The 25,408-nt window shown below is 41.7% G+C and overlaps 2 protein-coding genes across 2 annotated transcripts in view; one reads left to right on the top strand and one right to left on the bottom strand.

Moving 5' to 3' along the window:
• Window positions 1-6,140, top strand: part of LOC120556292 (annexin A2-like) — a 22,714-nt gene extending 16,574 nt beyond the window's left edge. The window contains exons 10-13 of the mRNA XM_039795776.1: window positions 154-249; window positions 3,271-3,329; window positions 5,274-5,396; window positions 5,903-6,140. Coding sequence (XP_039651710.1) covers window positions 154-249; window positions 3,271-3,329; window positions 5,274-5,396; window positions 5,903-5,962 — 338 coding nt within the window. The 3' untranslated portion in view covers window positions 5,963-6,140. The remainder of the gene's footprint in view (window positions 1-153; window positions 250-3,270; window positions 3,330-5,273; window positions 5,397-5,902) is intronic.
• Window positions 6,141-8,707: 2,567 nt separating this feature from the next.
• Window positions 8,708-23,599, bottom strand: LOC120556291 (NLR family CARD domain-containing protein 3-like). Its single transcript, XM_039795775.1, has 12 exons — window positions 23,474-23,599; window positions 20,616-20,715; window positions 19,392-19,499; window positions 17,532-17,642; window positions 16,871-16,975; window positions 15,188-15,266; window positions 14,785-15,013; window positions 12,798-14,595; window positions 12,495-12,668; window positions 10,997-11,170; window positions 10,848-10,894; window positions 8,708-9,647 (listed from the first exon to the last, which is right to left on the bottom strand). Exons 2-12 carry the CDS (start codon window positions 20,699-20,701, stop codon window positions 9,085-9,087), a joined length of 3,474 nt encoding a protein of 1,157 aa, XP_039651709.1. The 5' UTR covers window positions 20,702-20,715; window positions 23,474-23,599; the 3' UTR covers window positions 8,708-9,084.
• Window positions 23,600-25,408: the final 1,809 nt, after the last annotated feature.

Below are 25,408 nucleotides of genomic sequence, written 5' to 3'. Positions count from 1 at the left end.
ATAATAATTAATAATAATAATTTATACTTTATTAATCCCGCAAGGGGAAATTCCAATGTTTTTTTGGTGACAATGAGTTTGACACTCCTGAGTTATATGAACAAAACATTCATAACATTGTGTGTTCTTTTGGTGTGTGCTTTGTTTTGTCAGTGTTTGAGAGGTATAAGAGCTACAGTCCGTACGACATGAAGGAGAGCATCAGGAAGGAGGTGAAAGGAGATCTGGAGAAGTCCTTCCTCACTCTCGGTAACACACACCACATCAGTACCTGGCATCTTATTCCTCTGTGTCACAGAGCCCCATAACTATTAAAGGAGTCAGAAAGTAGAGGCCAGTGTTGGGAAAAGTTCACTTTCTACATGAACTAGTTCAAAGTTCAGTTCACAAATTTTAAAATTAACTAGTTCAGTTCATAGTTCAAGTTCACAGTTCTTTTTTTCCATTATGTTGCTGCGAGGTATTATTTTTCTAAATTATTGCCACAGCCCAAATATAGAACCACAGACAGCACAGCAATTATTTTATCAGTTTTAACACTGAAACTATGCGTCAGATTTCATCTTCACATCCAATCAGGTCAACGTGCCGTTTCAGGTTTACTGTGGATGGGACTGAAGTGCAGATTTTCTTTCTGAAAGCCAGCGGGCAAAGTTTCCCAGAAATGTCAGATTTTTCCATCCTCACCGTCCTCGTCATAAAGCTGGTTTAAATGATCATACGAAGCCTCCACGCTGCTTTCTGATTTGATGACTCATGAGGCGGTGCGACACTGGTGGCTGGTGTTGCCAGATTGGGTGTTTTTTCCGCTACATATGAAGGCCTGTTTCCGGTGTGTTTTAGCCCTGGTTTTGGCTTGGAAGGCTCTATAGAAATCTGGCACCCTATGGACCTTTTTCACAGCAGACATGTTGACTCGTCACAGTAGGAAAAGCACAGCTGAAACTGATAACCTTAATGATGGCTCAGTTCCATCAAGTGTCCCAGTAAGATATTTCAGTGAATCAGCATGCACAATACCAGGACCTCTCCTAAGTGGAATGCAGCCATCAGTAATGGTTTAATACCAGGACCTCTCCTAAGTGGAATGCAGCCATCAGTAATGGTTTAATACCAGGGTCTCTCCTAAGTGGAATGCAGCCATCAGTAATGGTTTAATACCAGGACCTCTCCTAAGTGGAATGCAGCCATCAGTAATGGTTTAATACCAGGACCTCTCCTAAGTGGAATGCAGCCATCAGTAATGGTTTAATACCAGGGCCTCTCCTAAGTGGAATGCAGCCATCAGTAATGGTTTAATACCAGGACCTCTCCTAAGTGGAATGCAGCCATCAGTAATGGTTTAATACAAGGACCTCTCCTAAGTGGAATGCAGCCATCATTAATGGTTTAATACCAGGACCTCTCCTAAGTGGAATGCAGCCATCAGTAATGGTTTAATACCAGGGTCTCTCCTAAGTGGAATGCAGCCATCAGTAATGGTTTAATACCAGGACCTCTCCTAAGTGGAATGCAGCCATCAGTAATGGTTTAATACCAGGACCTCTCCTAATTGCAATGCAGCCATCAATAATGGGTTTGAATACACCTGTGATTTTCCTACTATGACATGTCAACATGTCTGCCGTGGAAAAGGTCTATTGGACGAAGTTAAACTGAGAGAGCGTGCCATTCACAGACACCAGAATGAAGGAATACGGTACGTTCAGTTCACGTTCGCCCAAAATATGAACGAGTTCATGAACTATCGTTCAATGAACGCGTTCAGGCACAACACTGGTAGAGGCTACATCTACACTACTACGTGTCTTTTGTTATGTTTATGCCTTGAGTCCACAATATCGGTGTTTCCGAGCCCCTGAAAATGGAGACATTCGGAAACACCGTTGCCCCCGTTTTGGTTTGAAAACCGCCGGGGGTTGTTGTGTAGTCTGGACGGACACAAACGGAGACATTTGGAAACGAGGACGCACGTCAGTCAGCTTTAAGCCACTGACACACCAACCTGATTATCGGCCGTCTGACAGTCTGGCGAGGTCGGTGACTTGAGTCTGTTTGGTGTGTTCCGTGCCGTCGTCAGTCGGAGGAGCAGTTGGCCTTCATTTTGGTCGATTTGACTTGTTGAATCAGAGGGCGGGCACTGCCGGCAGTCGGACTCAATGACCAATCCGATTGGTGGAGAGCTAACCCAGAAATGACGAGCGGGTGAGCCTGACTAGAGTCTCTCAAAATCTGACGATCTTTTAAATTGACCTTTGTTGATCTGAAATGAAGACAGATTCAGCAACTGCATAGGGGTGGGAATCACCAGAGGCCTCACGATACTTATGTCACGATACGATATTATTGCGATTTTAAACATATTGTAATATTCTGCGATATATTGCAATTCATTAACTTTTTTCCAACTTCAAATTTTTCCCAATTTCAAATGATGTCCCCAAAAGAAAACTTTGTCAACATCTGTTTTATCTTAAAAGATACATGTCTCTGTTTGTTCATCTCACTTCAGTTGTATTGCTGCAAAATCAGGTCATCAAGCAGACAGACTGACCAACACATATATCATAAAAGATCCATACTTGGCATCTGTGTATTGATACAGTATTGCCACAGAAAATATTGCGATACTATGCTGTATTGATTGTTTCCCCCACCCCTAAAACTGCACGGCCTATTTCTCTCTTAAAATGTTTTCAGAAACATGTTTCAGTGAACTATTTTAGTACAATATGAGATCGTATTCTGAACGAGCCGCCCATTATGGTCAATCAGCTGTCGGTTTTAATTTTTTGGGCGACAATACAGATTAGCGCCTCCTGCTGTTATGGAGACGTATTACATCTCGCGCACGCACAGAACGTACGCTCAAGTCGGCATCTCTTCGGTGTGTTCTGAAGCACTTTTTGGACCAACTCGGGGAGACTGCCAATTCTGCCGACATTCTCATACTGGTGGGGACTTTTGATAGTGAAGAACACACATCTAGCATTACACTGCAGACCTTATGCTCCATGTAAACATGGAGATTGAGACAAGGTAAAATAGAAGTTATGAAATACAGTTCTATAAGTACTATATAAGTTCTATATCATAAATTAAATGCAAACACAATTACTACAGGGAATATAATTAACGTACAATGTGGCCTGATCATGTACCGGTTGTTTGAGTTTGTACATGAGATCAGATGACAATAATAAAAGTATAAAATAACAGCAGACTGATTCTTTAAGATTTATTAAAGGTCAGTCTGTCTTCTCTTTACAGTGGAGTGCTTTGAAAACAGGCAGCTGTACTTCGCCAACAGACTCAACGAAGCCATGAAGGTACTCTTTCATACTTTTGTCCAGGGTTGGAAAGTAACTAAGTACATTTACACAAGTACTGTACAATTGTAAAGGTACCTTACTTGAGTATTTTATTTTATATTTATAGTCTGCTCAGCTAATGTTATGCTAGCTAGATTTAAGATTAAAAAATATTGTGTATGGTCAGGGGCGTAGCAAAATGAGCATTTTCAAATCTATGTACAGTTTATAAAATTTTAAGTTTGGCTCCTACCTGTTTGCGCTGCTGGCTCTGTAAGGTCCACTAGAATAGCTTCTATACACAAGTGCATTGTACCTTTTCGCTCCTCAGCCTTTGGGCAGGCAGCCTTCTCTTTTAAAGCCATTACCCAATGGAATACTATGCCGGATAATGTAAAAAGCTGTGGTTTGTTGGGCAGCTTTAAAGCTAATCTGAAAAATCACCTAAAAAACTCTCAGCAATGTTCGCACAGTGACAGTTAATCACTCCTCAACACTTTGTCTCACTATTCTCTTGTGTGTGTGTGTGTGTGTGTGTGTGTGTGTGTGTGTGTGTGTGTGTGTGCCGAGCATACCGCTACACCTCTTGATCATGTTGTGTGTGTGTACCTGTAATATGAGATGTATTTTATTGCTATTTGTTATCTGTTTTTTGTTTACTAATCAAGCATTGTTTGGCTTTTAAATTGTTGTATTTGTGCTTTCTGTGGGACTACAGATGCAAATTAGCCCAAGGCTAACTCTGGTGCAATGCATCAAATGATTACATTTATGTTTAAATTGCACACTGTCTCTTGCGAATAAAATTGAAATTGAAATATTCTGGGCCCTGTAGAAAGGCATTCTCAAATGGGCCCCTCCCCACATCCACAGCTATTCATTCATTCTAGCATCTTTTTCTCACATGAGGGCCCTGGATACTCAGTCCCCTTTCCACCCCCAGTCCAACGCCCCTGTGGGCAGTTGACAATCAGTAAATACAATTTGACAACAAGACAAGAATTATAGCACCAAAATATAACTAATTTCAGTTTACGTTTATTTGACAATGTGGGGACTGGCTTTTTTGCCCCCAGATAGTCAGTGAGTCCCCATAATGTCACTCTTTTGGGGTTGTCACTGCCCAATTTGAGTCGAAAGCAGATGTGAGTCGATTTAAACGGTTTACGAAATAACGTGTCTTACTGAAATTTGTGAAATCCATAAAATAATTAACTTTTCTCTTTACATACAATAACAGAAGATTGTAGCTATCTATGATTGTTTGATTGCTAATGTTAGCTCAAAACGCCATTAGCATCTAGTAGGCTACTCGATTGCTAACGTTATCTCAAAACTCCGTTAGCTTCTAGTAGGCTACTTGATTGCTAACATTATCTCAAAACTCCGTTAGCTTCTAGTAGGCTACTTGATTGCTAACGTTAGCTCAAAACGCCGTTAGCTTCTAGTAGGCTACTTGATTGCTAACATTATCTCAAAACTCCGTTAGCTTCTAGTAGGCTACTTGATTGCTAACGTTAGCTCAAAACGCCGTTAGCTTCTAGTAGGCTACTTGATTGCTAACGTTAGCTCAAAACGCCATTAGCTTCTAGTAGGCTACTTGATTGCTAACATTATCTCAAAACTCCGTTAGCTTCTAGTAGGCTACTTGATTGCTAACGTTAGCTCAAAACGCCGTTAGCTTCTAGTAGGCTACTTGATTGCTAACGTTAGTTCAAAACCATAGACAGTATATTGTAGGCTACTTGTCGCAAAGTGACGCATGCGCAACTTTCATCTGCACTCGACTCACATCGGGTAGTGACATGGGTCACAACACAAAGGTTCAGGATATATAGTATGTGCAAAGTAAAGTAAGTTAAATATTTTGTCCCTCATTTCTATCAGTGATAACATTGTACAAACGGTTTGCTCTTGCGACTGTCTGGTGTCCTCCCATTTAGTTTTGTTGTCTCTCTGCAGAGTAAAGGAGCGAAGGAAAAGGTGGTGACCAGGATCATGGTCTCTCGCTGTGAAGTCGACCTGATGAAGATCAGAACAGAGTTCAGGAGGCAGCACAAAAGATCACTGTACCAGACCATCGCTGTGAGTACCAGCCTGTGTGTGTGTGTCTCTGTGTGTGTGTGTGTTCTCGTTTAACTTTGTGGGGTCCAAAATACCGGGAATACAGTATACTTGTGTGGTCAGGACAGCTTTGTGGGGCCAAAATGCTGGACCCCAAGACATTATAGGGCTGTTTGAGGGTTAAGACTTGGTTGTATGATTAGGGATAGTATTAGGTTATGGTTAAGGTTAGGGTAAGGGTTAATGTTAGGGGATTAGTTGTGATGGTTAAGGTTAGGGTGTGTCTGTGTGTGTCTATGTGTGTAAGTGTGTGTGTGTGTCTATCTTTTGTGCATGTTATTCAAAGGTTTATCCTACATTCATTTGGGAATATTGGTTACTTTTGAAGATCAAGATTTTACGCATTACACATACGTTTAGTTCTGAATGCAGATTTACATGATTCTACTTACTGAAAAACAAACAGTAAAGTTTGAGAGATATTATTATTATGATAATTATACTGTTTGTCTGTTTGTGCGGCTCAGGAACACACTAAAGGAGACTACCAGAAGGCTCTGCTCAGTCTGTGTGGAGGAGATGACTGAAACCTCACCTCTGTCCAGACTCAGTTTCCCAGAAGGCCGCTGGGTTTGAAATACCAGCTGACTGCAGATGTTCTAACAGTATTAGAGCCTTTATTGTTTCCACTTCCATATTAAACACATCACCTCCTTCATCTGTCTAAGCAGCTTCAGTTTCTGAAATAAAAATGTTTCACCTGTTTGTGTGTGTGTGTTTGTGTGTGTGTTTGTGTGTGTGTGTTTGCTTGCTGTTTGATGAAACAACCACCAGAGGGCAGCGGAGACACGCTGGAAATAAAGACACTCGGAGTGTTTCAGTAGATAGTTTTCATCAGATAGAGATTTAAAGTCACTGTGTGAGTATTTACTACATAAATACAGACAGTTTTGAAGTACCTTTACTCAAATTAGGTACTTGACTCTTTTCTTTTCATGCTTTATACTTCTACTTCACAATTCAGACGGATATATTTTTTACTTTTTACTCCACTACATTTATCTGGCAGCTTTGGTTTCTTTACAAATTAATACATACACAACAGACAAAACATATGAATAGTTCATCAGATTTTTAGTAATAAAATAATAAATAATAAATAAACTCCAACAGTTAAAAGTACAGCTGAAACCATTAATCCTTTAATCAATTAGTTGATTGACAATTTTTTTTTAAGTAAAATAGTAAAATTAGTTAATTGCAAAACACAGACAGACAGTAAAATTATCCCGACTGGTGTTGGCTAACCCAACACCAGTGCTAACACACACTTACTTCTAACGTTACCGGAGGAGGGTATAACTGTTTATTATCTCAGCAACAACAACGGTTACAGACATATGAAAGAAGCTGCAAGTACTACTTTCTCATAATGGCATCATGCAGTTTAACTTTGGCAAAAACAATCGTGTAGCCTGATTAACATTCTCTACAGGTCGCTCTGCAAGGTAAGGCATGTTACAATGTGGAAATTTTTTTTTTGGCTATTATTGCCAGCTTCGCAGTTATAAAATGTTGGACTGTAAGATGTTTCCCACTGCAACCATAATGTGTAATGAAAATGGCATGTTTTGACGAAAGGTTCATTGTGCAACAAAGCAAGCCTGCTTGGTTCTTTCGGGAAATTATTGTTACTATTTGGACCCCCTTGAAAATGAGATGGTTCAACTCAAAGGGCTATCCTTCAATAAACTTTAGATTTACAGAGAATATGTTTAGGTCATTTCCTCTCTAACTGGGACATTTTGGGACTGATTGGTGGGATTGCTGTGGACGAAGTACACACGGAGATACACTGGTAAGAGCTAATACAGGCTGGCATGTTTGCCCACCATTTATAGCAAAAGCTTATTACGCCAGCCAATATAAAGACACTTACTACTGGCCAGTTCTCCATCGTATAGGGCTCACCAGAAACATTTGTTGGCAACGATAGGTAAGGCAGAGCAGCTTTATTTGTGTAGCACATTTCAGCAACAAGGTAATTCAAAGTCCATTACATAAAACATTAAAGAGCAATTAAAAACAATTACAAACACTTTTTAAAGAATATAAAAACAGCTTAAATATCAAAAGGTCTAAAATATAAGAATAAAAGTTACAGTGCAGTGTAAGAAATAAACAATTACTAAAAAAAGGCAGCGTCAAAAAGAAAAGCCTAGAGGTCCGAAACTTTAGGTGTTGTTGACAAGATGTAAAGGTATGTGTGGTGTTTTGCACAGTTGCACATGCTAAACAAGCACATTCTCAGAAACTACAAGACTTAAACCTACATTGTGTAATTTGTTTAGTTGATTCTTACCAAAAAAAGCTTTGTTATTTTACGAATATGTGCTCATTCATGTGTAATTACTTCCACCAACTAATCAAAGTATTCTCGTAAGCGTAGATCTGACATTCAGAATCAATCAGAATACATATGAGCCAGTTGCTCGAATGACGGCAGCCATGTAGCGCCTCCATCTTTAAAATACATTACCCAAAGAGGGACATATGTACCTCCGCATTTTGCCCTCTTACACTCAGTGGCAGCGTGACGAATGCCAGGGGGAGATTACTCGCCAGGGAAGCGAAAAAGAGAATTAAAATGACAACGTGACAGGCAAAGCAACAAGACCAAAGGTAATATTGAAGTGGCTAGAGCAGCTGCGTGTAAATGATGGAGAGAGCTAATTTTGGGTTGAAGGGCTAGAAAGTAATATTCAGTTGGTTGTCATATACAGTTTCACTGCTAGATGGGAGAGTTCTTACACAATGTAGCTTTAAGGTTTCAAATAAAGCCTCATACATGCATTCTAGCCTTGCAGATCTTCTGGTATAAGCTTTTTTCATTTCTGTATGGGAAATAGGTTAAAAAATGTCTTGAACAAAATTTTTCTGAATATACTTACATACTTTTACTAAAATAACATTTTGAAACATGGCTGAACAACAGTGTACTGGACTTCGCTATCCAGCTACCAGGCCTGCTTCCGAGCAGATGCTGCTCTGTCGGGTAAAACTAGTGGAGGTGGGCTGTGTTAACACGGACTGGTGCAGAAATGGGGTGCTTTTATCCAACTACTGCTCACCGTTGGTGGAGTTTGTGACTGTTAAATGCCGATCATTCTACACAAATTCACGGCTGTGTTTATACTCTGTGTTTACAGCCCACCAAGCGCTAATGCTACCAGTGCGTTAGCTGAACTTTACAGAGCCTATAATATGTGTGCACTAAATGTAGCCTGTTTCGTATGTTGTTTTTATATAATGTCGTTTTTATATATTTTAAATGTGTAACGCCACTTGAACCACGATGAAACGTTGTTTCGTGTATATGGTTGAAATGACAATAAAAACATTTGAGTTGACTTGACTGCCTCACTGTCTATGATGTCAGTAACCAGTAGGTGTGGCTTGGGAGTGGCCTCGTAGAGAAGCAAAGCAAGGGCATTCTGGGAGTTGTTGTCTTTCATCCACATGAGCCAAAAATACATTTTCTGGCTTTGCTCAGTCTAAAAGGCACAAACTTCTAAGAAAATGTCAGCTTTTTACTACATGAATGACCCAATTTAATACATATTCATCTTTCCAATATCCCTTTAAAATAAATGTACACCTCACACAGTAAAGAACTTTCGGATTCACCCCCAACACACAGGAGAGACTCTCAGTCCTGAAGAGGACACAGAGACACTGAGGAATCAGGCCAGAACCCAAACCCAGGATAGAGAGGCTGAGTGAATGTGGTGTTGAAGGTGTAGAGGTGGATCAGTGGGTCAGAAGAGACTCTGTAGAAGGACAGAGAGCCAGCAGGACAGTCCACATACACTGCTACTCTGTGAGACACAGAGGAAAGGGAGGAGGAAGAGGAAGAAGGGGAGAGGATGGATGTTTCTCTGTCATTGTGATAAACAGAGTAACCATCATCATCAGAGCAGACCAGACTCCAGGAATGATCATTCCCTCCAAACACACATTCTTTACTGTCTCCTCTCCTTCTGATTCCTCTGTAACTCACTGATATATGAACCCTTCCTCTCCACACAACCTCCCAGTAGCAGCGACCAGTCAGACCATCTCTACACAGCAGCTGAGGCCACCAGTCAAACCTGTCTGGATGATCAGGATGTGACTGATACTCCTCTCTCACATATCTCACCATCCTGCTGTTGTCGGACAGTTTGAGTCTTCTGTGTAATGTGTTTATGTCCAGTTCCAGTTCACAGACATCTGATGGAAAGAACCAGACACAATACAGCCTAAAGTTATTTATTATGTTGATTTATTAACAACTTTACTGACAATTACTGAAAGAAAAGCATTTAAATTGAAATTTCAAATTCAGCTGTGAATAATGTTTAACAAACTTTAACTTCAACAATCCAGTTATATCAACATGAACAGTTACTGAACTCGTTCGTTATTTTTGGTGTTTTAATGAGGACTGATGGTCCAAGTCAATGTACTTGCATGTGCCTTGAGCAAGGCGGCAACAAATGGGGGCTCGTCCAGGATCATTAGTGCTGAGAAACTGGTAAATGTAATATTTTCTTTGTGAGAGTGTTTCACACAGATTTTGGCTTTCTCTGGTTTCTGTAGGGGTTAACAAGTTGACTTTATGTTGCTGGATTATGTCTATTCCATTAAGTGTGTTTCTGAACTTTTTGGCTGGGTAATATTAACATGTTTTTCTGAACTGCTAGGCAGAGTTAAGGGCTGATAAGTTATTTGGAACTTATTCCTGATAGGCATTAGCAATGCAGGGCACCAGTAGTCCCCATTTACATCTTTTTGTTTTAGTTTTTTGTGCAGTATGTGGTTAGAACACTTCCACAGGCTGCTCAAGTACACTCCATGGTAGGTGATTCTCAACATGCTGAAAGTTACGCGGGTTACTGGGCTTTGTGCTTAATTTATCATGACGCTGATGTCGTTTGGGTCGGGTGGTTAATGTTACTGCTGGTGAGCAGAAGCCAGGTTACCCTAGGGAATTTGAGATAACCATGGAGCTAATGAATGCTCTGTATTAACACCGATTACCTATGGAAGCCTGGCCCGGGTTGTGCGCGCTGCAGAGCGACAGCTATTAGTTAGCAAGTGTGAGCACTATTGCTGTTGTTCGCTTCCAGCTAGCATTGCACTGCTGTATGCAGAGGAAACACTTGAGCCATAGATAGAACTGCAATTGATGTGCACTGAAGCACAATACTAACAATCTCTCTTTAAAGGCAGACCGTGGAGACATTTTAATCACTCACAATTAAATATCGTCATATTGCACACCCCAAGTTGAATTCCAGCCACACTGACAGTGTCCTCCTCAATCCTGATTGAAACTCGAAATTCATCATCGTACTTTAGTCAAGAAAAGTAGAAAGCAAGTTTAACATGCAGCTGAGTTCTCATTAAACAAACTTAAAATGCACTCACACTTCCTCAGACCAGAACTAAGTCTCTGAGGTCCACCATAGTCCAGTCTGCAAGAAGAAACAAAGTCACAATCAACTTCATACACCTTCACTTCGATTATCCATTAAACATTTGACATTTGAAAGCAGTTTTTGTCCATCTGTCCATACCTGAGAGTATCCAGTTTCCAGTTTGGATCCTCCAGTCCAGCAAACAGCAGATTAACTCCTGAGTCTCCTGGATGATTGTAGCTCAGGTCCAGCTCTCTCAGATGGGAGTGGTTGGAGCTCAGAGCTGAGGCCAGAGAAGCACAGCCTTTCTCTGAGATCAGACAGCCTGACAGACTAAAAATACACACAAAACTCTGTAAATTCTATAGCTGTTCACTGTTTCAAACTTTAAACCAATCTTTTTTTTTTTGGGGGGGGGGGGGATCAGCCTTAATCTCAATGCATCATTAAGCCTAGTACTTAAATTCCATGTTTGTCTTGTCAATGATAATAATGTAAATAGGGATGCTAATAAAGAGTGTTTTCTTTTGGGAACTTGTCACGGTCACACAGCTGTGATATTTTGCGCATTACCGTGGACACACTTTCCACAGCTGTCCATGTCCTTGAGTGCTCTGGTACCACATAAACGTATGACCATCCTTTTGTTCAAACTTTGTGTTTGTTATAAACAATCCATGACTAGGAAACTAGGGAGACTCTGGACAGACCTGGTAAGCCCAAACGGGTAGTGCAGGTGAACTGGGAACGTCTAGAGGAGGCCCCTGTCCAACAGATATTTAACTCACACCTCCGGCGGAACTTTTCTGGCATCCCTGTGGAGGATGGGGGTATTGAACCCGAGTGGACAATGTTCAAAGCTTACATAGCTGAAGCTGCGGTGGGGATCTATGGTATTTATGGTGAGTGGGTCCCTTCTTAGGGCTATACAATCCCTCCGCCAGGGCTGCGCTTTGTCACCTATCCTGTTTGTGATATTCATGGACAGGATATCGAGGCATAGTCCTGGACGGGAGGAGTTGCACTTTGGTGGGCTGGGGATCTCATCGCTGCTTTTTGCAAATTATGTGATCCTGATGGCATCATCGGTCCATGAAATTCAGCACTCACTGGATCGGTTCGCAGCCATGTGTGAAGCAGCTGGGATGAGGATCAGCACCTCTAAATCTAAGGCAATGGTTCTCAGAAGGAAACCTATGGAGTGCCTACTCCAGGTAGGGAATGTGTCCTGACCCCAAGTGAAGGAGTTCAAGTACCTCAGGGTCTTGTTCGCGAGTGAGGGGACAATGGAGCGGGAGATTGGCCGAAGAATCGAAGCAGCAGGGACGGTATTGCATTCATCGTTGTGACGAAAAGAGAGCTGAGCTGCAAGGCAAAGCTCTCGACCTACCAGTAAATTTTCGTTCCTACCCTCAGCTATGGTCATGGAGGCTGGGTCATGACCGAAATAACTAAATCCTGGGTACAAGCGGCTGGAATGAGTTTTCTCAGGAGAGGGGCTGGCTTCTCCCTACGAGATAGGATAAGAAGCTCAGTCATCCGTGAGGAACTCGGAGAAGAGCCGCTGTTTGAGGATCTTAAATACTGAATCTTAAAAAGACTAAAAGCCCTCAATAACTTAACATTCCAGATAACACTTTACAAACAGAATTCTGACCTGAGAGTTTCCAATATGCAATCTGAAATCTCCAGTCCAGCAGACAGGATCTTTACTCCAGAATCCTGCAGCTCGTTGTTACTCATGTCCAGCTCTTTCAGACTAGAGGACTGGGAGCTGATAACTGAGGACAGAGCTTCACAGCTTCTCTCTGAAAGGTTACAGCCAGTCAACCTGAGGAGGAATCAGCAATTTAATAAGAAAACTATCACAAACAAACAAACAACAGTAGTTTTTTTGTCTGACTAAAGAAAAATCTACATTTAATCTGGATTATGAAAATCTAGTTATGTGTGCACGTACAGAGCTTTCTTGGAGGCTTTGACCACTGGCAGCAGCCTCAGAAGAGCCTCCTCTGAAGCAGAGTATTTCTTCAGGTCAAACACGTCCAGATCTTTTTCTGATGACAGTAAGATGAAGACCAGAGCTGACCACTGAGCAGGAGACAGTTTATCTATGGAGAGACTTCCTGAACTCAGGGACTGTTGGATCTCCTTCACAAGAGAACAATCATTCAGTTCATTCAGACAGTGGAACAGATTGATGCTTTTCTCTGGAGACAGATTTTCACTGAGCTTTTTTTTTATGTACTCGACTGTTTCCTGATTGGTCTGTGAAATACTTCCTTTTGGTGTCAGCAGACCTTGTAGGTGTTTCTGATTGGTCTCCAGTGAAAGACCCAGAAGGAAGCGGAGGAACAAGTCCAGGTGTCCATTTGGACTCAGTAAGGCCTTGTCCACAGCACTCTGGTAGAAATGTGCGGTTTTGTCTCTGAACACTTTGGGCCACCAGGATAGTGTTTGTTCTTCTGCCAGCAGGTTGACTCCAGAGTTGGTGAATGTCAGATGGACATGAAGAGCAGCCAGAAACTCCTGAACACTCAGATGGACGAAGCAGAACACGTTGTCCTGGTACAGTCCTCTCTCCTCTTTAAAGATCTGTGTGAACACTCCTGAGTACACTGAGGCTGCTCTGATATCGATGCCACACTCTGCCAGGTCTGATTCATAGAAGATCAGGTTGCCTTTCTGCAGCTGCTCAAAAGCCAGTTTTCCCAAAGACTCAATCATCTTCCTGCTCTCTGGACTCCAGTGTGGATCTGTCTCAGCTCCTCCATCATACTTTATGTTCTTCACTTTGGACTGAACCACCAGGAAACGGATGTACATCTCAGTCAGGGTCTTGGGCAGCTCTCCTTCCTCTCTGGTTTTCAATTCATCCTCTAGAACTGTAGCAGTGATCCAGCAGAAGACTGGGATGTGGCACATGATGTGGAGACTTTGTGATGTCTTGATGTGGGAGATGATTCTGTTGGCCTGCTCCTCATCTCTGAATCTCTTCCTGAAGTACTCCTCCTTCTGTGGGTCAGTGAACCCTCTGACCTCTGTCACCATGTCAACACAATCAGGAGGGATCTGATTGGCTGCTGCAGGTCTTGTGGTTATCCAGAGGCGAGCAGAGGGAAGCAGATTCCCCCTGATGAGGTTTGTCAGCAGTGCACTCACTGAGGTGGACTCTGTAACATCAGTCAGGATCTCAGTGTTGTGGAAGTCCAGAGGAAGTCGACACTCATCCAGACCGTCGAAGATGAACACAACCTGGACCTCTTCAAACCTGCAGATTCCTGCTTCTTTGGTTTCACTAAAGAAGTAATGAAGAAGTTCCACCAAGCTGTACTTTCCCTCTTTCAGCACATTCAGCTCTCTGAAGGTGAATGGAAATGTGAACTGGATGTCCTGGTTGGCCTTGCCTTCAGCCCAGTCCAGAGTGAACTTCTGTGTTAAGACTGTTTTCCCGATGCCAGCCACTCCCGTTGTCATCACTGTTCTGATTGGTTTATCTCTTCCAGGTGGGGTTTTAAAGATGTCTTCTTGTCTGATTTTTGTTTCTGATCCGTCTGGTTTCCTGGATGCAGTTTCAATCTGTCTAATCTCATGTTCATCATTGACCTTTGTAGTCCCTCCCTTTGTGATGTAGAGCTCTGTGTACATCTGATTCAGAAGGGTTGGGTTTCCTGCTTTAGCAATTCCCTCAAACACAGACTGGAACTTCTTCTGCAAGTTAGACTTGACTTTACGTCGGCACACTGGAGCATGAGTTTCTGAATAAAAGAAAAAAAGAAAAAATGAAATCTGTGAGTTGATCCTACAGAATATCACATAATTTAAACATTTAAGTGTGGGTGGTTTTTCCTTGATTAGTTTTATTAAGAGTTTGGAAATGTAAACTTCTTCCATGTTTTCTCTATTGTCTCCTCTTTCCAGCATGTTAAATCGTTTCAAATTCTTACTGCTGTGCAGACAGTCAGCCAGCTCGTCCTGCTTCATTCTCCTCAGGAAGTGCAGTGTTATCTTCAGAAATGCCTCTCTGCTGCTCCTCCTCTGTTCTTCATCCTCACCGTCCACCACCTCTTTATTTTCCCTCTGACTTTTGGAGGAATCTGGGTAATCTGGACCAAGAACTTTCTGGATCCTTTTCAGCTCCTTCTTCACAAATGTGACGATTTTCTCCTCCAGCAGCTGGAACAGAACAATAAACTGAATATTTCATTTAAAGAACACAACATTTGATTTGTCTTTCAGTCCGAAGACCTGCTGGTCTAAACATAGCAGCATGGAGACTATTCAGACCTGAATTATAGTTTTAAATTTAAACTGTAGTTGATAATAAAATGTGTTTGTACATGTACACACCATAAATATGGAGTCCAGTTCTGATTGATGCTGCTGGGTAGACTGATCACTGAAAAGCTTTGACCTCTTCTGCTGAACACTGTGGAGAAAAAAAATAATTTAAGGACATTTAATGACTTAACAAGGACAGTAACGGTTAACATTTACAATAACAGAAATACTAACAATAACTTTGTCTCTGTTTCTGGCGGTCGTAGATTTTGCTTTTGGGCCTTGTAGATAGTTCACTATAGAGGATGGTGTTTGAGGAAGGTGTTGGCACCTTTAATTGTTGGTGCCACCATGGCGTTTCCTAACTCTTCTAGGAATAGTCTCCTTTTTGAAGAATATTCTCTGCTTCTGGAGGGGGGTGGCATTTTTATTTCACGGCTGCCCCTGAGAGAAAGGCGATAGACGCTCAATGGTATTTTAAGCCCCCAAAGTCTCCTTCATCCAGCACTGTGACCATTGACTTCAAAGCACCTAACCCTAACCCTAATCATTGCCTAATCCTAGTGCCTTGGCAGTGCAGCCTGGAAGGAGACGTTGGGGGCTTAAAACACCGACAAACGCAATAGACACACATAAAGACTCTATTGCCACCCGCATAAACCGTACATCTTACTCCTCTGTGGGGACGGGCTTTTTTTTGTAAAATAGAAAAATGGGACTCTTCGACCATGCATAGGCTACCAGGGCCTTAATCACATCACTATAAGAACCGCTATCCACTCCCTCTCATCTCCTCCATCTTTGAATTGCTCCAGGGGCGACCAGCTTTACGAAGCACAACCTCTGTAACACCTAATATCTGATCAAGATCAGAGAGGACCATGATTGGAAAACCACTTTCAATACCCCTACTGGACACTATAAATACCTTGTCATTCACTTTGGTCTGACCAACTCTGCTGCTGTGTTCCAAGCTCTGGTTAATGACGTGCAGCTCAAAAGTGCTCTTCAGCTGGACCCTGGCCGCTGGAAAAGCATTCCAGACTCTAAAGTCCCCATTCATCTCCACCTCCCTCCTCCAACTACTAGAGCCAGACTGATAGTTTATTGTAAAGATGGATGCTTCTGATATGGGTGTAGAGGACATTTTGTCTCAATGTGCGGCCTCTGACCAGAAGTTGCACCCCTGTGGCTTCTTCTTTCAGTGCCTATCTCAGGCCGATAGGAATTACGACATCAGCAACAGAAAACTGCTGGCTGTCAAATTATCTCTGGAAGAATGGCGGCACTGGCTAGTTTCTCACACGGTTCCCCTTTCTCCCTCTCCTACCCGCCAGGGTCCCGCAATGCTTCGTCACGGCAGTTTCAGGATAAGGAAGATTCTGGCACTGGGTCTGACTCCAACCTCCCAGCCCCCTGTTTTGTCCCCATGCGCAATTGGGACATCAAGGAGAGAGTTAGGTCTGCCATTGACGTACAACCTGGGTTTCAATGCTTGCACTCCTCATCGGCTTTTTGTGCAAAAACAGATTTTTTTGGACAAGTAAAGGTGGATAAAGCCTGTGACGCTAAGCAAAGTAATAGCACTTACGCTCTAAAACGGAAGTATGATTACAAAATGTGGAAGTGCTCTAGTTCAGGCAAAATTTAAGGTCAATAATAAAATGATGGTTACACACACTCAAACGCACACATGTATGCAAGCACGCACACACAAACACTTTCTAAACACATTTTTTAAACAATTCTTGCCTTCCATCAGCAGGTTGTCCTGTCTTAAGGTCAATAGGACGATCCATAGACCAGTCACTCTTAATGGACACACAGGTTGCATAGTCTGGTCTCTGCTGCTGCATCCTGATACAAACAAACAACATGAAATGTATTTGTCACATTAAAGTACGAGGTACAATTGTAGTCAAATGTAATCCCATCAGCTCCTTTAACTTGTGCATGATTCAGGCAGTGTCCTCATTTAGGATCCTAGTGGCCTGAGAGCAGAAGCTCCTCCTGACTAATCAGTCATTGTTAACTAAAATAATAAAAGCAAGGTTCAATCATTATGTTTTGCTGCACTTCAGCAATGCAGTAACCTGATTTGTTATATACCAAGTAAACTAGAAATGTGGTTTCTGTAATTGAAGGATAACCGAACTGGGTTTTCCAATGTGTGTTCCATGTAAGCATGTACATGACAAAGACACATTTTTACCTACAATCAAACATCCATGCACGCACACACACACACACACACACACACACACACACACACACACACACACACACACACACACACACACACACACACACACACACACACACAACAGCTGCGTCCAGAACAAGTCAGATCGGGCTAGATCACCAGTAAAATGTTGGATTGTGCATCGTGTACCCACAGATATTAAATGCTTACTGTCCCTCAGCAGGTTGTCCTTTTTTAAGGTCAATAGGACGATCCATAGACCAGTCACTCTTAATGGACACACAGCTGGGTGCAGGAGAGTCTGGTCTCTGCTGCTGCATCCTGATACAAACAAACAAACAAACACATTCATTTCTTTGTCAGATTAAATTGTATGAGGTACAATTCCAGCCTCACACAGTGTCCTCATTCAGGAAGTTAGTGGTGTAGTCTAATGTATTTTATTGTGCGTACTGTACCACATTATATATATATATATATATATATATATATATATAAAAATATTTATGATAAAAGTATATACTATTATTATAAATATTTTTTTCCTGGCTCAGAATGGGCCTTTGGGGGGGTATATCAAAGTGTGGGGCCTGGGTGTTCTCCCGCAGGGTTATGGTGAGCGTCAAAGACTTCATTTCTTGCATTCTGATAGACTTTGATTCACCAATTTATGGTGAGAATACCTTTTATTTATCCTATGAGAAGGGAAACACAGATGACAATCAAAATATCTCAAAAATATAATGGAATATAAAGCAGTAAGGGGGGCTTTCACATCAGAGACCTGAGCCTGGATCACACAAGTTCATCCCAAAGCAACGAGGACAAAATAAAATAGGCTCCTTATATTAGTCTTTAAATGTGGTGAAGGGAGGATACTGCTGTTAGTGTAGGCGGAGCTACGCACACACTACACACTGTGCTCAGTGAGGAGCGGGTCGATGAAAGAAGAGAAAAGTCTCTCTGCATGTTCTGCAGTGTTTGTTAGTTTGCTGTCACATTACTCAACCCTGTTTTTGTGAATACAAATATCTGAAGTGAAAGTACTGTCATAAAACTATGTTGTTGTGTACCATTGCACATTTTTAAGTGGTTATATGGAAATCCTGGAGCTTTCTTAGTGGGTATACTGCGTATACCTGCGTATCACGCAGACTACACCACTGATCTGAGGTCACCAGATCGCAACAGGGAGAGGGGGGGGGGGGGGGGGGGGGGGTGGGTGTTTTTATCATTGCCTTTCCTGCGCCGCGGGGGGGAAAAAATCTTGGGGGGGGGGGGGGCGGGGCCTTTGTGTGTTGGGACAAACAAACCTAAAAAAAAACCCGAAATGTTAAATTAAAAGGGGGGTGTTTTAGAGACTGCCATCAGTTGTATTAGAAGCAGATAGAACATCTGAATAATCAACACGGTCTCACGGTAGTTCGTGAAATGGTCACATAATTTTTTTTATCTGTTTATTCGTGTACACGGACACGTTTATGCCGTTTTTTTTGTGGTGGTCAGCACATAATGGGAAGCATCTATACGGAGGTTGGGTTTAGGAAAAGAAGAACAGGGAAAGTTAACGTCACATGTGGGCCACGATCCCGGTCTCCTGGGTGAAAGTCCTGTGTTGTTTGACCCATCCACCCCCCAATCAACCCCATTTGGCGGTTCATACTACCCGCTACCGTAGTCGTGCTGTGATCACAAAAGATACTTCCCATTGAAATACATTAGTTTTAAAATTTGTGCTGACCACCACACAAAAAAAAGAAAGATTAACGTGTCTGTGTACACGAATCAATAGATTAAATAACATGACCATTTCACGAACTGCTGTGAGACTGGGTTGGAATACTAGATATGCTAGATTTCTAATATATGAAACTGATTTCTTGGCCATTATATAGTCGTAAGTGACTGGGTTTTTAATTGGGGGGTTTTCCATTTGAGCATGTGTATGACATTTTTACCTATAGTCAAATAATGGTTAAAGAAATATTGAGTTTGAGGACAGTTCAGGTGAAGTAAAAGCAGCAGATTGAGATTTGTACATGTCAACTCAGGGACATTTTGTTGACTTACTCTGTCTCACAATTTTGTCTCTTAAAATAAGGTGGTGGAGTCATGGACCGGGTACTCTTCATGGAGACACAGCTGCGTTCAGGAGAGTTTAGCCTCTGCTGGAGCATCCTGATACAAACAAATTATCTGTTACATGAAACACAACACACACACACACACGCACACACAAAGAGCTTTGAGTGTGAATAATGGTGGAGTAATTGACCTCTCGCCGGCCCCTCCCCCAAAACGGCCATTGTCCAATCACACATCATAGCAACCGTTACTATGTGAGTAGGTCTGACAAACATTGTCTCCAAGCAAGATGGTGAAGCGGTGCGCCCACGGCGTTTGTAAATCGGACACTAGATACCCCGAAAGATTGTCTGGAGGATTCATTTGCACTAACGTGTGTACTATTTGGCAGCCTGAAAAATGGTATTAAAGGCTGCAGAAAGAATGGGGAATGAAAAGAGATCATGCGGTCAACAGTGTTGCCGTAGTAAATCGGACTCCAGCTGAAGTTTATAGCCTACATCCTTGACACATGTATTCTATAGTCCTAATAGTAATATATAGGCTTATATTGCAATCTCTTAGGCCTACATGCAGGTGTACTTATATTTAAATAAACACACAGTAGCTGAGTTTATGCAATGTCTTTAATTTTACTCATGTTTTTTTCATGAGTCAGAACGAGGCAACAGCTGAGGGAGAGCTCGTGTCCTCCGAAGCATAAATACGTCTGCTCAAAGCTAAGGCTAACAGCTAACTAGTTATCGTGTTGTTTAGATCTACTAACTAGAGGCAAGAACACAAATTGGACCAAAGTAATGATTACCATGAATATCATTGCCAGAATGTTAACCTACTCTCTAAGCTAAGTTTAACGAGCCCTTTAGCTTTAGCCAACATTAGTTAACATGTTAGCTAACGCTAGCTACATTAGCTGCTGTTGTGTTGGGTCTTTGAGCTCCCCAACTTTATTTTTCGTCAGTTTACAACAAAGTCGAACATTTGAATATATCCCTCCACTGCACACTGTAACCCCTTTTGCCTCGATCAGGAGGATATCGCGGAGGTATCGCTCCAAAAAAGGTCACTGACACGCACGGGCATACCTCTTCCCGTCATGGCAATCTGTCGCGCTGGTCGTGTTTGACCATTTGTTTGTCGGACGTAGCAACAGTAACTAAGGGGGGCGGGGCTTGGCGAAAGGCTAATTGGAGTACTGGAGTTACTGACTTGGCTTTGGTCTGGCCGTCATGTTCCCCACACAGAGTGGTTTTGGAGGGAGGGACCCCCTCCTCTCTGTCCTCACCCTGACTCATAGCAGAGTCCTCGCCTGCTGGGAGAGATGATTTCTGTCACTACAACAAACTTGTAGTGACAAAGGACAAATGGACTGTGCAAAGCTTTTGGGGCCCAAGCCCCTAATGTTCAACTTAGAGCATTGAAGACCACATTTTCTTGGCATTGCTGGGGATCCTTTTTTTGCATTGAGAACAGCCCACATTATCATACCTGTCAAGTTTTGGATTTGAAAATAAGGGACATTTTCCGGCGCCCACCGCGAGCAGTCCCACCCCCCCAACCAAGCTCCAGTATGGCTTACATTTTAAGACAGGTGTACAAGAAAGCTAAAATCACCACTTGATGCAGAATGCTGAAAACAATTACAATTTATAACATTGCTTGTCTTTACATTTTATTTTCATTCCACACATTCTTTTCATTTCATATTGCTTTTCTTTTACGTTTTTCTTTTCATTTCACATAACTTTTCTTTAGTGAGTTATTGTACAAATCTGTTGCAGACTTTGCATTCTTTAAGATTGTTTTGGAAGGAGTGTATTAGTGGGCGGGGCCAGAGTGGTTCATGTTACATGAGAGTAGAGCGCAAACAGTTCTGTGGTCTAACGTCATCCTATTCTCTGGAACAATCTTTCGTACCATGCTAAACACCCTTTCTCAACTTGCATTGCTATGGGGAATGCATAGTAAAGCCTTCAGAAGTTTTGGCAGCGCACAAATCTGTGCGCTGTCTCTGTTTTTTTTTTGTTTTTTTTCCCCTGCATTGTCACTCATCATCTGACCTCACACACTAACCTTGCGACAACTGCCACCTACAGTACCTGTAGTCGGCTACTGCAGGTGGCTCAGATTCAGATCACAGAGCTCAGATTGGGAATGTGTTTTTTTTTTTGTTTTTTTTTGCTCCGCTCGGGCCCGGGGTATTATTATTTTTTAATAACGCAGGTTAAAATACGGGAGATTTACGGGAAAATACTAATGTGGGAGGACGGCGGGAAAGAAGAGTAAAATACGGGACTTTCCCGGCCAAAACGGGATACTTGACAGGTATGCATTATTATGGGATGGATTCAAATGTAGACAACCCTTCTTAATCCCAACTATTCAATATACTGATGCTTGGGCAATGGCTCTCAGCATCAGATTCCGACGCACAAGGCACCTTCTAGCGTCTGTATGGAATGCACCGGGCAGAGCAGCAGCTAAATCGTGGCACTGTAGCATTAAAGACTAAAACTCTGCATATATGGGAGGCAGGTTGGGGGGATGGGTCAAACAAAACATTAAAAAAACAGTCAAAATTGACTTTAACCCAGGTGACCGGGGTTCATGTCCTGTTCTTGTCCCGTGTGTGACTTAACGTACATATTTTAACCCCGCCCACGATCCTTACCTAATCCTAAGTGGCTTTACTCTACATGTCGAAAAATGACACCAAGGGTCACGAACAAGTGTGTTGTGTCACATATCGCCACAGATGGGATTACATTGGATAAAGTTAGTTGAAAGCCCCCTGCATCTGACTGAGACGGTGAGACTTTTTGCATCAGAAACTAATGCCAAAGCCCTTTGACGAAGCATTGGTTTTGGACGCGCTGGGAGTGAGAATGTGTTGAAACATTCATTGTGTAAACTCTGCTCCAGCATAGTGTAAACAAAATAGGTTTCAAGATACCCCTGTTATCTAACTTATAAATAGTAATATCAGACATATTTTGTCTCTCTTAAAGTAGAAAATGAATCATCCTCAACATTTGTTGTGCTTTAGTTTTAGAATGATGAAGACAGTTGGAGAATTTTAGACATTCGCTTATCAAATGTTTTGGAAAATTTTCAATTGAATTCAATTCAAACAACTTTATTTATCCCAAAAGGGCAATTCTGTTTCCAGCAGTCTTCAGACCCCAAGAACAAAACGTTTACACATAAACTCATACACAACAGACAGCAGATTGTCAGAAACAAAATACAAGGGACGGGCAGCGAGTGTACACAGCCCTGTTTGAGATACATGAATCAGGTTCCCAAACAAGTTGATCACAAGCAGCTCACATCTCAGGAAAACAAAACAGGATGCTCGTTCCAGAGACTATTGTCTTGGTATAAAAGTCTGATAGCAGATGGAATAAAGGACTTTGAATACAGGTTTTTCTGGGTGGTGCCCTAAAGTGCCAGCCTGAGGGCAATAAAGTAAACTGTGAGGGACAGAACATGGGCATGTTGGTCCATAATTTGTTTGGCTTTTTGTGCCACACGTTTTTTCCAAATGGAACACAAGTCCCTCTGCTGAACTCCAATTACAGAGACCGCATTTGGCTGGTAAAATATGCAAATGTTGATCCCTGCTAGTATGAACATGTGTTGAAGGGAAGTGCAAAGATGGGTGGTGTCCAGCTGATTGTTGTGGGCTGGTCTGGGTCTCAAAAGTCAGTCCACTTTCAGTCAAACCAAATTTGGGTCAAAGTTGAAAGATGGCTGTGTTTTGGATGTAATGCATGACGGCAGAGTTGATGCAAGCTGTCGGACAAGTTCTTACACTCCCTACATTTTCACTGATGATGTGATCTCAGATTACAATCTGCTGTTGGTTCTACCTGAGCAGTAATACATGCAAATAATTCTCAAACCACCTCCTTTAACTCAGATAGACACTAAATAACTTCTATATTAAACAGACACTGTGAAACAACCCAGAAACATTTCTACAGTCAAACAGTGATACAGCAACAATGTGATCAAAATGATCCTGTTGATCAAAAATTTACAGATTCCTCTAGTTGGATTCTCACCTGCTTAGCTCACTTTAGATCGACTCATAGACACTTTTCACCTTTCTGTGCCGAAGACATGTTTGGAGAGACGGCGCTGCTCATTCTCCCTTGTCAGTCCTGGCGTCTGTGTGCATTTGATTTTAGGACACCGTCACAGCCTCACAACTTTAGAGTCAGAGTGACTTCAGAACCAGTCTAACCTGTGGCACACACCAGTCAGTGTCAGAGAAGTGACACATCAGAAGATGGAGTTCTATTATCTGTCCACTAGATGGGGCTAACTCGTGGCCTAATAAGCTTAAGACCAGTCAGTCATTTCAAACCAACAACAGATCTCTGCAAAATCAACTTGGCTCTGCTGAAGTTTATGAAAAAGCACAACTGAGTTCTTGTTCAGCCTCACATTTCCCCAAAATAACTCATTTAGAATCCTGTGTTTGGTCTTTGCAGGGGTGGAAATATTATGTATTTACCCAGTTGTAGTTCATGCAGTTATTGAATATATACTTTTTGTTTGTTTGTTTGTTTGTTTGTGCTTATTGCCAACTTTCCTTTTTTCTTTATTTTCTTATTTTAAAACTTTCACTAGAGCTAAACGGATTAAACAAGCATGCTGATATTACTTTATTGCGTGTAAATGTTGGCCAAAAAAAGAAATTGAAGCCCAGAAATGCAGAATTTGGTTTGGTTTAGTCTGGATCAACGGAAGAACATATGAGTTTATCAAATCTGGTTAGGTTATAAATTAAACTCACAGGGGACCTTTTTTATACTTTTAATAAACCTAACGAATCGCCGGTAAACCAGTCGGTTCTGTTCTGTTTCATATAATGTGATATATTTTCTGTATTAAATCATAAAATGACCATGATATGTCATCTTGAGGAAACATGCTAAGTCTGACCGACCAACTGACCGACAGATAGATATATAGATAGATATTTCTGTTAGTATCTCTCAATCAATCGACCAATTATTTGAGTTTCCATGGCATACCAAAATCCTAGCAAAGTGCAAATCAGTATTTGAGATAAGATTTATATTCATATTAAAACAGATATTCTGATAGAACACACAAAAAGTATCTTCCTGAAACAGTTGCATGACCAGAGAGATTGTAAAACACGGGTAAATACTGGAGATGCATTTGAAAGATGGACACAGCTTAGAAGAGGACTTACTAAAAAGGATTTTAAGACTGCTGTTGGCTTAATTTTCTCCTGAACAGGTAAACATTAAGATTCATTAAAGATGCAGTAGGTAAGACTTATAAAACTGTCTAACTGCGTGTCAATCACTGCTCTGGCACACACATTTATTCTCCCTTGTGGGGGGAGGGACTTAGGAGACCGTTCATATTTCATGTTCAAATTCTTTGGCTAAGTCCTGCATCTTCACAGTCCTACCTACAGCACCTTTAATTTATTACAGCTACAAGTAGGGATGGGCATTTTCAGTTGTTTAAACATGAGTTACTCTCAAAACAAATTTGAGACGCACAGCCAGTGAAGTGGTCCTGACTGGTTATGGCTAACGGAATCAGGCTAACACACACTAACGGCTTACGTTACCGGAGGAGCGGGATGTTTACTGTTGAGAGACACATATGACAAAAAATTTAAGTGACTTCCTCATAATGGAAACATGCAGTTTAACTTTGTCAAAACAACAGTGTAGCCTGATTAATGTTCTCTACAGGCTGCTCTGCAATGTATGGTATGTTACGTTTTGTAATATTCTTGTGGCTGACATTACCATGGCCAGCTTCACGGTATGAAATATTCCGATAGTAAGATGTTTCCCACTTTGTTACAAGCTGGCATGTAACCACAATTTGTAATGAAAATGGGAAGTTTTGACAAAAAAATTGGATGGTGCAACAAGTCAGGTCTGCTTGGTTCTTTCGGGGAACGATTGTAAAGGGAATATAAAAGAATATAGGGTATATGGGGC

The sequence above is a fragment of the Perca fluviatilis genome, chromosome 3 (assembly GCF_010015445.1).
Source record: "Perca fluviatilis chromosome 3, GENO_Pfluv_1.0, whole genome shotgun sequence".
In the NCBI taxonomy this organism is placed as follows: domain Eukaryota; kingdom Metazoa; phylum Chordata; class Actinopteri; order Perciformes; family Percidae; genus Perca; species Perca fluviatilis.
This window is presented reverse-complemented; position numbering and strand designations above follow the sequence as displayed.